At 34.2% G+C, this 13,614-nt stretch overlaps 1 protein-coding gene across 3 annotated transcripts; it reads right to left on the reverse strand.

The window, feature by feature from the left end:
- Positions 1-3,171: 3,171 nt before the first annotated feature.
- LOC131542482 (poly(rC)-binding protein 3) lies at positions 3,172-8,449 on the reverse strand. 3 transcript variants are annotated; one of them, XM_058779214.1, is made up of 12 exons: positions 8,375-8,449; positions 8,044-8,067; positions 7,842-7,874; positions 7,644-7,760; positions 7,415-7,546; positions 6,868-6,996; positions 6,399-6,473; positions 4,932-4,973; positions 4,586-4,664; positions 3,767-3,819; positions 3,485-3,654; positions 3,172-3,226 (listed from the first exon to the last, which is right to left on the reverse strand). In XM_058779214.1, exons 1-12 carry the CDS (start codon positions 8,447-8,449, stop codon positions 3,172-3,174), a joined length of 984 nt encoding a protein of 327 aa, XP_058635197.1. The 3 variants fall into 3 exon arrangements, with proteins under 3 accessions (XP_058635197.1, XP_058635196.1, XP_058635198.1); XM_058779213.1 differs by having other exon boundaries at positions 4,586-4,661; positions 6,327-6,473; XM_058779215.1 differs by lacking the exon at positions 3,172-3,226 and having other exon boundaries at positions 3,481-3,654; positions 4,586-4,661.
- Positions 8,450-13,614: the final 5,165 nt, after the last annotated feature.

The raw sequence follows: 13,614 nt of genomic DNA on the forward strand, positions 1-13,614 counted from the left end.
GTTTAGCACTGAGTACTTCTCTCCACGCAGCTGTCACAGACGCATGCTCCATTTATCTTCTGAATGCTCTGTGAAATCATAAATTAAAATGCAACCAAATGTGCTACCGTTACTGATATAACCTGACAAACAGCTGTTTTTGACAGTTTTCCTTTAATTTTCATCTAAAATGGACAATGCATCCTTGTCACATACTATACACAGTAACTAATTACACATAGAGAGCCAGAAGAATTTAATATTTAATGTGAGAATACAGTACAATTAACATGGTTTATTGTACACTATACATTAGTCACTAACATGACCTTTAGGTAATCTTGATAATGACAAATGTCTGTATTTCAGAATTGTTTAATTTCTATAAGTGTGAGCCCTCCTGAGGCAAAGAGTCATTTTATGGTTCTGCAGTGATACTGAGTGAATAAGCTATTTTAATCTCATTGAAGTGTTGAAAAACTACTATTCCCAAGGGAAAAAACAAACAAACAAACAAAAAACAGCACCCATGTGAGATCAAGAGACTTTATTGAAAATAAAAATAATATGAATATGAAAATGAAAGCATTCTGTAAGTCAAACCATGAGTCATTCAGCAGCAAACATAGAAACCAACGTTTCTTTGTGGGAAATACTAGACTGTAGTCTGCATGGATTTTTTTTTCTTGTTTTATAAAACAAGAAACAAAAAAGACTAAATAAAATAAGCACATTAGTTTAATAAAAGTACAGTGTCACTCATTTTGGTGTTATAACCGGTAATATGAGATGTCATACTGTATAGAAAGACTGCCAAGAGTGTTAAGACATTCAAAATTGTAATGCTTGTAAATTCATACCCTGTTGTAGGGGTATGAATATACAAAAGTCACTGTGTCAATGGAGCACAATTAATGGTCTATTAGCCACTAGAAATGACAGATACATATTAACTTACATGAACTCACTGGATTCCTATTAAGAACTCTTGCAATGCAGTAAAATGACATTTTATGTCACATAAATCATCACATAAAATCTTAAATATAAGTCAACACCAAAATACATACATGAAATAATTATACATTACATTTTAACTCATCAAAGCCCATTTCTTTGATATAAATAATAAACATTCTGAACAGAGAACTGTTAACACAGAGCATATACAGTAGATATACAACTTGTGAATCCAACTCCCAATGTAATCACTAGCTATTGAGACAAGTTTGAAAAGAAAACCTAAAGACCTTGAGCATGTGTTTTATACTGTAGGCTGTTGTTTCATCCATCTGGAACTGGGTGTACATTTGACAAGCTAAACAGCAAATGACCTGTTAAAAAGTCACATCATTACATTCAAATCAAAGTCTATTACTTGTTTCTTTACTGTATAATCACAGTTGCATTGCCAAAAAGTGTCAATTCTTCTGTGGTCCACTGATGAATTAGTTAATCTTACTTTTGTCTAGACTACTTATGTCTGACACTTTCAGTTATTCACATTATTGCAGTGCACAACACAGCATTAAACAAAGATGTAAACAAAGTACATTGCTTCATAAAACTATTACAATTACTTGAAGCACAGTCAACATCAATAATGTTTAGCCAAGCAAGATGTCAAGAGTTAAACAATCAGGTCTTTTTGGTCCCACTTTATGTGTCCCTAATACCTGTGTACTTACATAGTAACTAGATATGTACGTAGTATGTAATAACAGTGTAAGTACACATTGGTACATAGTATCTACAGCTGTAATATTTCTGTAACTTACACACATGTAACAACCCTCAGAATGGTATGTGTAAGTACAAATGTGTAAAAGGACATTGGTAACAACACTTTTTTCACTTCACTAAGTACTCGTGTAACAGGAATTATATAACTACATTTTGTAACAACAGTATGTATAAGAGTAATTGGAACAATTTGATCCAGGGGGTGGAAACGGGTAGGTTTAGGGATATGTAAAGTGGGAGGAGTTGGATCTCGAGTTGGTGGAGTTGGTGCTCCATTGTAATACCAGTGTATTTACATGGTAACTCCTCAGGAACTGTCCACTTAATAGAAAGTGTGACATCCTGGACACCAACCACACATGTAAACAAACTTACTGGCTGCTGCTGTGTAACATCAGAGTAATTACATGGTAAATCCATAGGAATTGTCTGCTTAATATAAAGTGTAACACTTTCTTTACAAAAAAGTGCTGTTAGTCCTGTTACACATTTGTACTTTCATTACCAAAAAGTGTTGTTACCATTGTCCTGTTACACATTTGTACTTACACATACCATTCAGAGTGTTGTTACATATGTGTAGTTACACAAACATTAGAGCTGTAGATACTATGTACCAATGGGTACTTACACTGTGGTTACATACTACATACACATCTAGTTACTATGTAAGTACACAGGTATTAGGGACGCAACATAAAGTGGGACCCTTTTTGTTTTTTTGAAAGGCTGAAAAATCATTAAATCACACATGACAAGATCACCTGGTTTGTAATTGTACAAATGTTGAACAGACAATTGTTTCAGGACCAGAAGAAAAAAAAATGGATATCATGCGCTGTATGAAATATATTTTTTGTTACAAATTATAAACCAGCAATAAATCTAAACAGGTGTGACCATAATTAAAATTAACCGGAAATCAGATTTCTCTTTTTCTAAACTGCCTGTTTTACAACTTACTGAAGTTAAAAGAAGCATATTTTAATACAATTTATTGCTCACATTACATATATGATAACTTGAATACATTTTAAAGTACTGTAAAATATTGAGAAAGCATTTAAATAAATAAGAGCAATGACAGCTAGACATTCAGCATGCTAAGTTTCTGTGCTAAAACTCAAAACTATATCTAATTAATAAGACAGTGCATCATATTCTTGTACACAGACACAATTCCAAAATTGCCTAAATACAGGTTGCTTATTAGAATACTTTTTACTGCAGAGATGTAGACAATAAATACAGTTTTCAGAGGGGCCCCTGTTGGGTGAAGCTTTGTTTTGTTTGAATAAACTGAACTGGCTTAATTACACTAAACGTAGTTCAGCAATCCTGAGACACAAATGTCTGACTATATCAATTCCCAGGTATTAAGAACACTGATGAGGCCCAAAAAACAGTTTAAGACCAGATCGTCTTAGATAAAAAGAGCATAATATAACTTCAGGAGGTTGTCATGGTTGAAGGGTCAGTCCACATGGCTGCCACATCTCTGAACCTGCAGAAAGTAGCAATATGTAAGCATGTACAACATAAAGAAACAGCATTTAAAAAATAATATTTTACAATATTACGGTTTTGACTTTTTTATACATAAATTCAGCCTTGGTGAACATAAGACTCTTTTGTTTAAAAATTTTTGCATTTTGGTATATATTTCATATTTTTTCCCTAAAAAGTGCTACAATTAAAATGATTAGTTTAGGATTAAAATACATCTGTTTTTACCAGTTACATTGCTTGCTTTGAATCTCACCTGGCATTTATGAGGTACTGTGCCAGGCTGATGTTGGCAGGTGTTCCCGTAATGGTGATCTGACGGTCTGATGACCCCTCCATGGCATTAGCAATTTTGATCTGAGCCCCAGACATTTGACGGATTTCGTTAATTTTGGTGCCTTGACGTCCAATTATACAGCCTATTAGCTGGAAACATACAGACATATAGACGTCAGTCTGGAAAATCAATGACTCTTCCTTAAATTCTTCTTTAATAGAGTTTCCCAATGCATTACCGAAGACAAAGAATTATGCTCACATCATTTGGAATGGTGAGTTCATGAGTACTGGCCTGTGAACTGGCATCCACACCTAGAAACAGAAAGGGAGCCAAAGAACTGAGAAACACAGAGAACATTTTTTCACAATATTAACCATGTTAAAACGGTACACTATAAAATTTATTGTAATTTTAATGGTAAAAGGCTAAAAATTATATGGCAAAAACATGTTAATTAGTTAACAGTAAGTTCCCTTACTATATACAGAGAAAAACTGTAATTAATGTATAGGGACAATTCATGTAATTGTAAATACTCTTAATAAGTAAAATACTGTTACTTATACTTTACAGTTGACATTAAAATTGACATTCCCAGAATTCCCTGTGTGATTCTTTATATTTGAGTGTTTTGCATTGAAATAAAAATTATACTTAGTTTTTTTTTTTAGCAGTTAGGTACATTAATTTATTTATTCATACTGAAAATGTAAGTTAGATACATTATTATTATTATTATTATTTTGTAAAACTTAATATACTGATTCTGGCTTATATAAATGTCCTATTTATAGCGTAGGACATTTCGTAATATTATGTCTTTGCCTGTTCATCTAAGGAATGTTTCTATCCATTTCTATACACTCTTAGGTACAAAAGTTGCCGCAGGGTGGTATCTTTTCAAAAGGTACTAATATGTACCACTTAGGTACTAATATACATACTTTAGGTACTAATATGTACCTTTAAGGTACAAATATGCAACCCATCCAGGGGGAGAAGAGTGAAAGACAAAAGTGAATGAAAGACCTACAGGTATATAGTGAAGGGTGTGTAGCGGGAGGGTTGGGTACGTACCAGGGAAAGCGGGGGTGGTCTGTCCGAGGGAGGTAAAGGGGGTTTGCTGCATAGCCAGCTGATGGAGCTTTGTCAACTGCTGGGGGAGGGAGGAGGGTCAGTACACCTAAGAAGTTATGATTAAATAAAGGAATCCTGCTTGGACCTTCACAAACTCATCTAGACACTAACAAGGGGAAGTTGTGAGAAATCTCATATACAACTGTCTTATAAAAACACATAAAAATAAACCTATCTCTCAGTTGTATGAATTTTAATAAAGTAGGTCAAGAAAAAGAAAAAGCAAAGGTTAAAAAGAACGCTACACTAAAGAGGGAAAAAGGATTAGAAGATACATTGTACTTACGTCTGGGTGTGGGATGGCGTATTGTCCCTGTATAGTGTAGGCCTAAGATTGAGATGGACAGAATCTTTAATGTACATACAGAGGTCGATATCAGTGTATTTAGCTTTTTGGTATATATTTAATATTTTTTCCTGAAAAAGTGCTACAATTAAAATGATTAGTTTAGTATTAAAATACATCTGTAAAAAATGACTGAATTTAACAGTAAAAGACTGTAAAAATGCTACAGTAAAAACCTGTTAAATGGTTAGCGGTAAGATCCCCGACTATATATGGTGAAAAACTGTATTGAACATTACATGTAATTTTACAGTAGTATACAGTTTTTGGAAGTGAAATAGAACGTATAATTTACAGTGAATAACCGTAAATTTACATTCCCAGAATTTCCTGCGTTACATTTCAAATTTTATGTTTTTGGTTTTTTTTGTTGCTGTTGTTGAAACAACTATGTTTCTTCTTAGTTTTTCCTTATTGGTTTTGTACATTAGGTTGTATGTTACATCTAATGTTGATAAATTAATGTTTATTGCATTATTTAATTTTTTTAATTTTAATTTTTAATTTATTTAACAGGGACAGTGCTCATTAATCAACAGTAAAATACTGTAAATAAAACTGAGTTAGCCTCAATGGCTAATTTTCATCTGTTGCCCCTTGCCAGATTTTAAATAGATTGATAAAAAGGCAACCTAAAAATCAAAAATACAGTAAATTATCACACATACACATACATTTCATTTTCATGTGTGTTACCATGATGGTGTTTAGAGTTTGTGTGAATGACACTGTGCACCTTCTATATATATTAGCATTTAAAAGCTGCTTGTGATGGGCTTTGGTTCATCATGTGACTTTCTCATCACCACCTGCTTTTGGTGGTTATCAGTGTATTACAAAGGTACAAAACAGATTTCAGTACTTCAATAGTTTGGTAAATTAACATTATATCAGTTAATAATGAAATTACGGTATTTAAATGTAAATTTAAATTAACCATAAAACCTAAAATGTTGCTACTGTATTTTTTTTACGGTAAAATTCTGGCAACCACAGCTGCTATTATTTACTGTAAATTTTACAGTTTTTTTGCAGTGTATGAATTGCATTAAAATATAACTGCATTTTGTCTGCATTTCTTGAATTTCTTCAAGTAATTCATTCATCCAAAAATACTATAATTACATTTTACATTTATCACCTCAAGAGGAATATGTAGAGTTGTTTACAACTTAGAATTACGTATCATAAGACTTGATGGGTTTTTTTTCTAAGCAAAAAGATGAGAATATATCTAAGCAAATAGCTCACATCCCCCTAGTTTATATTTATATACTAGTACTACTGTATGTTTGTATGTACTGTACTGTAATAGTCTATTTTGACCATACTTACAGGCAGAGGCTGATGCTGCAGTAACAGGCTGAGGTTGGCTGTGGCTGGTGCTGTCAGAGTGTCTGCCCTTACCTGGCCCCCAGAGAAGATGACTGGTGCAGTGGCAGGCTTTGGCCTGTATGGAATTGTGGCACCTTTGGGTGGGGACTGGCAAAGGTCAGTGGAGGTCAAATAAAGATAGAAAAGATTAAAATGAGGAAAAATAAAAGTGAGGGCAAACTATGATAGAACAGAATGCAATAGATGCAGTACATGGTTACCAAAATGAGACTATGATAAAAAGTCAGTGAGGTTTGACATTAGTTGATGTTTGAGGTTTATGTTGCAATATTTGATATATACAGCCTATGTATGCATGTTCTGATCAATGTTTGGATTTGATCTGAAAGTGGATAAAGTGTTAGATTTCTATCTGTTCATTACATTAGCTTTTTGTAGCTTGAGAGTTGTCCACAGAAGACAGAAAACCATTAAAGTTTGGAACAACATGAAATTGAGAGTTGGGTGAACTTGAGTTGGATGGCATTTGTCTATTCCTTACCTCCAACATGACCACACAGATCTGCTTCACACATTGGATTATGGCCTCTGGAGCACCTGAGATAGTGACTGCCCGCTCAGTAGAATTGGGCAACATGTCTCCAGCCACTTGCACTTGAGCCCCTGTAGACTGGAGAACAAGCACAACACATTCAGAAACCCTTGGAACAAAGCACTACCTTACTTCCTGTTTAATCCAAGTAAAAATGTATAGTTTTGCTGTTGTACTGACTCCTGGGGTAGCAATGGCATTCCAAGGGTTTCCACGATAAAAACCCTTGGAACAAAGCACTACTTCTTGTTTAATCCAAGTAAAAATTTATAATCTTGCTGTTGTCTTGGAGAAGCATTGGCATTCAAATGGTTTCCAGGATAGAAACCCTTGGAACAAAACACTACCTTACTTCTTGTTTAATCCAAATAAAAAAGTATAGTTTTGCTGGTGTCTTGGAGTAGCAATGACATTCTGTGCATATACTGTGCTTTAAAATAATTGCTGCACTTTATGAAATATGTGGATCATAAAGAAATAATAAGATTGAACATACCTCCCTCATCTCCTTGATCTTGGAGCCTCCTTTCCCAATTAGAGAGCCACATTGACTGGCCGGCACCACCAAACGCAAAGTCACTGGAGGTTTACTAGTAGCTTGGCTGTTGCTCATAGAGTTAATGATATCCTATTTAGAACCAAAACATCAATTACTATTACCGTTACAGTTTTAATTGATTCTTTTGGGGTTTCACTAACATTTTTATTAGAAAAAGGTTTCATACTTCTTCAAACTTGTATGCGATCATGGCGAAGGCCTTGAATATGGCATCTGTGGGTCCTGTGATGGTAACTATTCGCTCTGGGCAATTCCCCTCTGAAATATTTATGCGTGCATTACTCTGTAGAAACAGTTTGCATTGTTTGTTAATAACCATGTTACACTTATCACAGCAAATAACAGTATTTGTAACGTTACTTACATCCTCACGCATCTTCTTCACAGTTTCCCCTTTCTGTAGAGAATAATTACATTTTTGATCAAATTCAGATGTTAATGATTGTACAATTTACATTTCTACTAAATACATGTTAAAATTCATTCAGTACATTCAGTAAAAAAGAGACTTTTACAAACTCAGGTATTTGCAAGCATTGTCTTGGTGGCTGAATGTGTCTTTTTACCTTGCCTATAATGCTGCCAACCTCCTGCAAGATGAAAAGATAATGTGTTTATTGTAGTAACAAACTTACAATCGATTTATTGCGCAATCTATATAACACATGGCAGCATAACACAAATAAATACCTGAAACCAAGTACCAAGTAAAAATTCTGTGATTGGAAAGATCCTATGAGATTACTGCTATTTCCTTTTAAGGAGAGACATTTTTGTCCTCTTACAAAATATAGTACCATGTACACAATCTTTTCTTTATGACTGGAGGAATGATTACCATGGTGCAGTAAATTGTGTCTGTGGAAGTTTTAGATTAGAGGCATGTTGTTCTTTTACCTTGCCGTGCATGAGGAGTCTGATAGTCAGAGTGACATTGAGCCCTCCTTCAGACTGAACTTTGTTGGGCTCCATGGTGAGGATTTAGGACTGGTTGAATTAGTTAGGAACTAAGGAATGCAGGGGCCGGTGGTCACCACACAGTCACCTAAATATTTGAAAGAAGCAAACAAAACAACCTTAGATATTCATATTTTCATTTTGTATGTATTATTATACTGTAAAACCCAACAAGTTAGGATAAATCATTTAATTTTCAAGAAATTGGTTACCTCAATTTAAAAACCAATAGTAATGTATAGTGTGTACTTATTTCATTTGAGCTGACTGAAAAAGAATACTTCGTAAAGGGGACATCGGATGCAAAATTCACTTTTACATGGTGTTTGCATATAAATGTGTCTTATGTGTGAAAATACACATATAAATGTGTCAGTGAGTGAAAACAGTCACCCTACAATGATAAAAAATCTATTCACTCCTTTTTTTGATCCCCAAAATACCTAAACATTCTCAGTTACGAAACGGTTTTGATTTTAGGCCCCACCCACGACCACTGAGCATATTTCCACCCTTAGCCAGTTGCACACTGTCCGGCATTTTCTCCGCGCTCGAGCAGCTGTAGTGACAACAATGTCTTGTAAACAATGCAGGTGTTTTGCATTTGGATGTAAAAGTGAACATAAGAGATGAGTCTTAATTGACATGACAGCCACTGAGGATGCAGTGAATTAGTTTTGTTTTTGATGGTAATGTGCCACCAAATACACAGAAAAACAGGAAGAGGCATGGGGTGAGCAGTGGTTTTACATGACCATTGAGGAATTTTAACCAAAGTATTTTGCAGACATTTTATTAAGATCCTAAAGAATCACACCAACTTGAGGAAAATGGGCATCCCCTTTAATATACAATTAAACTAAACACACCATTCAAATAGCCTACTTAGTTTATCTGAGACTTAACTGTAGCGAGTAGAACCATTAAAATAAAAAATAGCTATTAAATGAACTTGAAATAGCACATATGCATGTGCTAACGTAACTAACCAAGAGACGTCTCTATGAGCAAGCGTAGTTATTGGTCTTTAAATAAATCAGCATAAATAGCTTACTATTCATTGGCCCATTATCAACCTAACAAAAGGCTCTACTCTTCAGCACCAAGGTAACCCCCAAAACTCAGACACAACAGAAAAGTCCCAAAATAACAGAACATTAAATACTAACAGATATCCCCTCTAATATTTTGCAAATACACATTTTAACATTTACTATTCTTACTGAGTCTAAAGCAAAGCTGGGAACTAGAAATCTACTGTAACTAATTCGGTTTAAATTCCTCTTGATATAATCAGTTACTGCATTCACATAACCTTTTCTGTTCAGTGAATTATCAGTAATATTTGAGTAAAATGCACTTGTTCCATCTAGAAAATGTGACTTTTAGATTTCACAGTGTCAAAATCAGAGAAACAAAGGTCGGAAAGGTCAAGATTTGGTTTAGCATTATAATACATTACATTATAATATGATTATAATATCTTAAAAATCGAAATAGCTATTTACTAACTCAGTTGAAATAAATATGATTTACAAAGTAAATGTATTTAATTCGATTATAGTAGATGCTGTGCCGGTGATGTATCTTGCAAGGCTCTTAAAAGCATAAAATATAGGATATAGTATAGTCGCTAGTTAATGATAAATAATGATTGTGTGCATTACAGTAATGTCATCAGCCAGTCAGAGTTTGTCAGACATAATTTTCTTGTGGCTGTATCATTTCACAGTTCAGGTGACTGGCTCAAATAAACACTTAATATGTATATAGAATAAAATGCTGTCTTATTAGAAATAAGAGATAATAGACTGTAAAAACAAACACATTTCAGAAAACATTAAGTTTTCTGAACTAAATGTACAATAAATTGCATGTCCAAAAACGTTTAGAATGTTGCTCTGCCCGTCTCAGACCAGCAGGCAGAGGTAGCAGGGCACAGAGAGAGATGGATGAGATCTACAGCCAGATGTCCTCCAATCTCCCACAGGACGCCAGATTACATAAAGACTTTAATCCAGATTAACAACATCCAGGGGTTGGTGTCTAGTCTTAACAGCAAAAATAATCTACAGAAATCCACTATGATCAGTGCCAGGCCTAAGACCAGAAGCTGATGGCAAATAAATAAACCTCCTGGGTTATATAAAAGAAGAGGTTGAAAGATATGTCGTAGTAGTTCACATCTTGATGTATTCAGTTCTCAAAAGCTCAAGAAATTTGTGATGAATTCAAATCTTAATAGCTCAAGAGCACGTTGAACAGAAGATACATTTTTGAAGAAGAGAGAAATGTTAACAGTGGGATGAGCCATTAATCATGAGGGAGGATTATACACTACACCCTTTCATAAGGGCCAATCATGCTGAAACAGATGGCATTATTTTGCGCCAAGGGGATCATAGATGAATCAGGTCTGATTCTTTTGCATCCATAAAGCCTCAGAGGAAAGGACATACTAAAGAGAATGTGGACAGGAGCTTTGTTCTTGAATTGTTATGTCTAATTAGAGTTTCACTTCTGCCTGATGAGGTTGTGTAGAAACCAAAATGGCCACATATGGCACCGTTTGAGGCATGTTTGCATCAAATTAGCAAACGCATTCTCTTTTTCCAACTCATCTTTTCATCGCTTCTACACACGAACACACAAACACACACTGATACAAAAGTTCATGCATTAATAAACAGATGTTTAAACAATGCTGAATCCAGGTTTCTTGTTTTCTTTTACTAATAGTAAGTTAGTTATATGCAGATCTCACTGACTGAATCAAAGCCAATGCACACACAAAATCCCTGCACCAAAGCAATGATTTTTCAAATCAGTCTCCTAATTTGCTGCTTTGAATCAGGAATATTCTGCTTTATGACCTTAGCTTGCGTTTAGAGAATTCATGGTGGACCAATTTCATTGGCTATTGCTTCTGATTGCTACTTTAGGATACTTTAGGATAGGACTGCTGGTCTAGGATAAGTTTCATAAAGACAAAGATTAGTGAAATGCAAAAGCTGAGTCTACATCAGTGATTTCAGACAGCTACTATTATGCATCACTTGCCGTGTTTACTGTAGAGAAAATATTAATTTCTAAAAATTAATATATCTTTCAGATTTAAATGATCGGTGAAGTTATTTATTATTATTTTTTTTGTTTTCATTTAGTACATTTTGATATTATAAATTAATTAAGAAGTAAACATCTTTATTTATTTATTACTATTATTATTGTTATTATTACATTTACATTAAGTAGGAAACTATCCCTAGAACTACCTTTTTCTATAAGGTATTTCTTTCTGTATATTCTTAGCCATATACTTTTTTTTCCCCCCTGGCACATTTACACCCAACCCAAAAGGTAAATTGGAAAGATTGGGGATGATTTATCCATTCTTTTGTAAATTTTACATGGTTCTACATCCTTTGTTATGTTAACACAGCAAGATCATGCCTTGTAGGATTTTTTTTGTTAAATACTATTATTAAGTAATGGCATTGTATCGCTGAATACACAGTAATTATTTGTTACAAATTCAACCATGTAGTCTACTTTAGCTATCGTTGTACTTACAGTATACTGGTGGTATAATACACATTACCTGAGGTGCTGTGGCCTACACATTATGTCCACAGTTTAACTATTAGAGCACCCCCACTAATTTCAGAAGCACCAACAGTGATTTTGGCCTGTGCGCAGCATTGTAAGAGCAGCATTGCTCATGACATCTGATTGGGAAAGTGGGTCAAGCTTTCTACTAAAGAGCTTCTGGCCTCTTCCACTGTAGCGGCTATCAAATTAAGCACGCTTTGTGCATGGCTGAGCAATGCTCAGAAAAAGCTCCCCCCGTTTCCATTGCGCATCTCTGCACGGCACTCAATGTAGAAAAATGAATTGTTAGAAGAGGGTCTTCCCTCTCTGCACTGCGACTGAGGTTTTAGTTCCAATAAAGAGTGACGTCTCTTATTTAAACCTACTGAGGCATGAACTGCATTACATGCAGAAAGAAGATATTAACAATGAATCCATTAAAGAGAGACCACTTTATTTGTATTATATACATGCCTATTTGTTTTTAGTAACTTGCTGACTTGCAACACATATGAAGGGGAATTATCATTATTATCTTTTATTTTTTTGGCATTTATTGTCTCATAACATTATTTTTTATTATTGTCTTATAATATCGTATTGTATCGCATTGTGGTAACAAATATTATTTTTAGTATGCTGAACTTCATAGGAATAAACAAGAGCTTTTTGTGATTGAATGCAAACTGACAACATTTAGAAAGGGGGTTTAAAGTTAATAAACCCACTTATTAGTTAACAAAATGATTCTCTCAGTTTGATTTTGTTTCTAACAGTGTAAAATATTCTGAATTTTGCAGTGGTCTGCTTTTGTCTAGCCATTGTCAAACAAATATTTCAAATTTTCTGGTATAAGACATAAACCATTATGTGATTAAAGAAAAGTTACATGTGTCATTTTCAAATTGATATACCCTGTGCTGCAAAATTAACTAGATGTCATTGACTTTTTTATGTAAATGTCGCATATTCATAGATTGCCAAAATGGCTTTAAAATTTAAATCCCCTAAAGTACCACATATCCTAAATCACCCTGGTAAATCCAAGAGCATGAATTGATATCGCTATTTTATGATGATGATAATCAGGATAATGACTGTACAGATATTTTCAGTTCTGATCAAAGTCAATTGCGCGGCGCAGTGCCACCTCAACTATCTGTCACATACAAAGACGATGCAGATATCCATAGACAAGTCTAGTGGTAATTGCCCAATAATTAAATTATCTTACATAAGCTTTATTAAATGTACACATTGTTGTGCAGACAGCAATGAGGAAGAAATAAAGGACATCTAATTGACCAATTTTCCCAAGAGATAGCCACACTTTCTATGAACACGCATCGTTCTTTTGTATTTGTTTAATTAGGTGTAGTGACTCATTTAGGAATGTCTTTGAGAATCAAATCCAACCATTTCCGAACGATGTCCAGCAATGTTTAAACAATAGTTGCAGTGATTCATGAATTAATGATATGTTTGACCTGCAGTCGGCCTAGAAAACAAAACTAGTTTCAAAGCAGATACGTTAAAGGTATTGTAGATCAACGTCTAGACTAACATTTTGTAATGCTATTTATAGTATG

The sequence above is a fragment of the Onychostoma macrolepis genome, chromosome 06, assembly GCF_012432095.1.
Source record: "Onychostoma macrolepis isolate SWU-2019 chromosome 06, ASM1243209v1, whole genome shotgun sequence".
Lineage (NCBI taxonomy): Eukaryota > Metazoa > Chordata > Actinopteri > Cypriniformes > Cyprinidae > Onychostoma > Onychostoma macrolepis.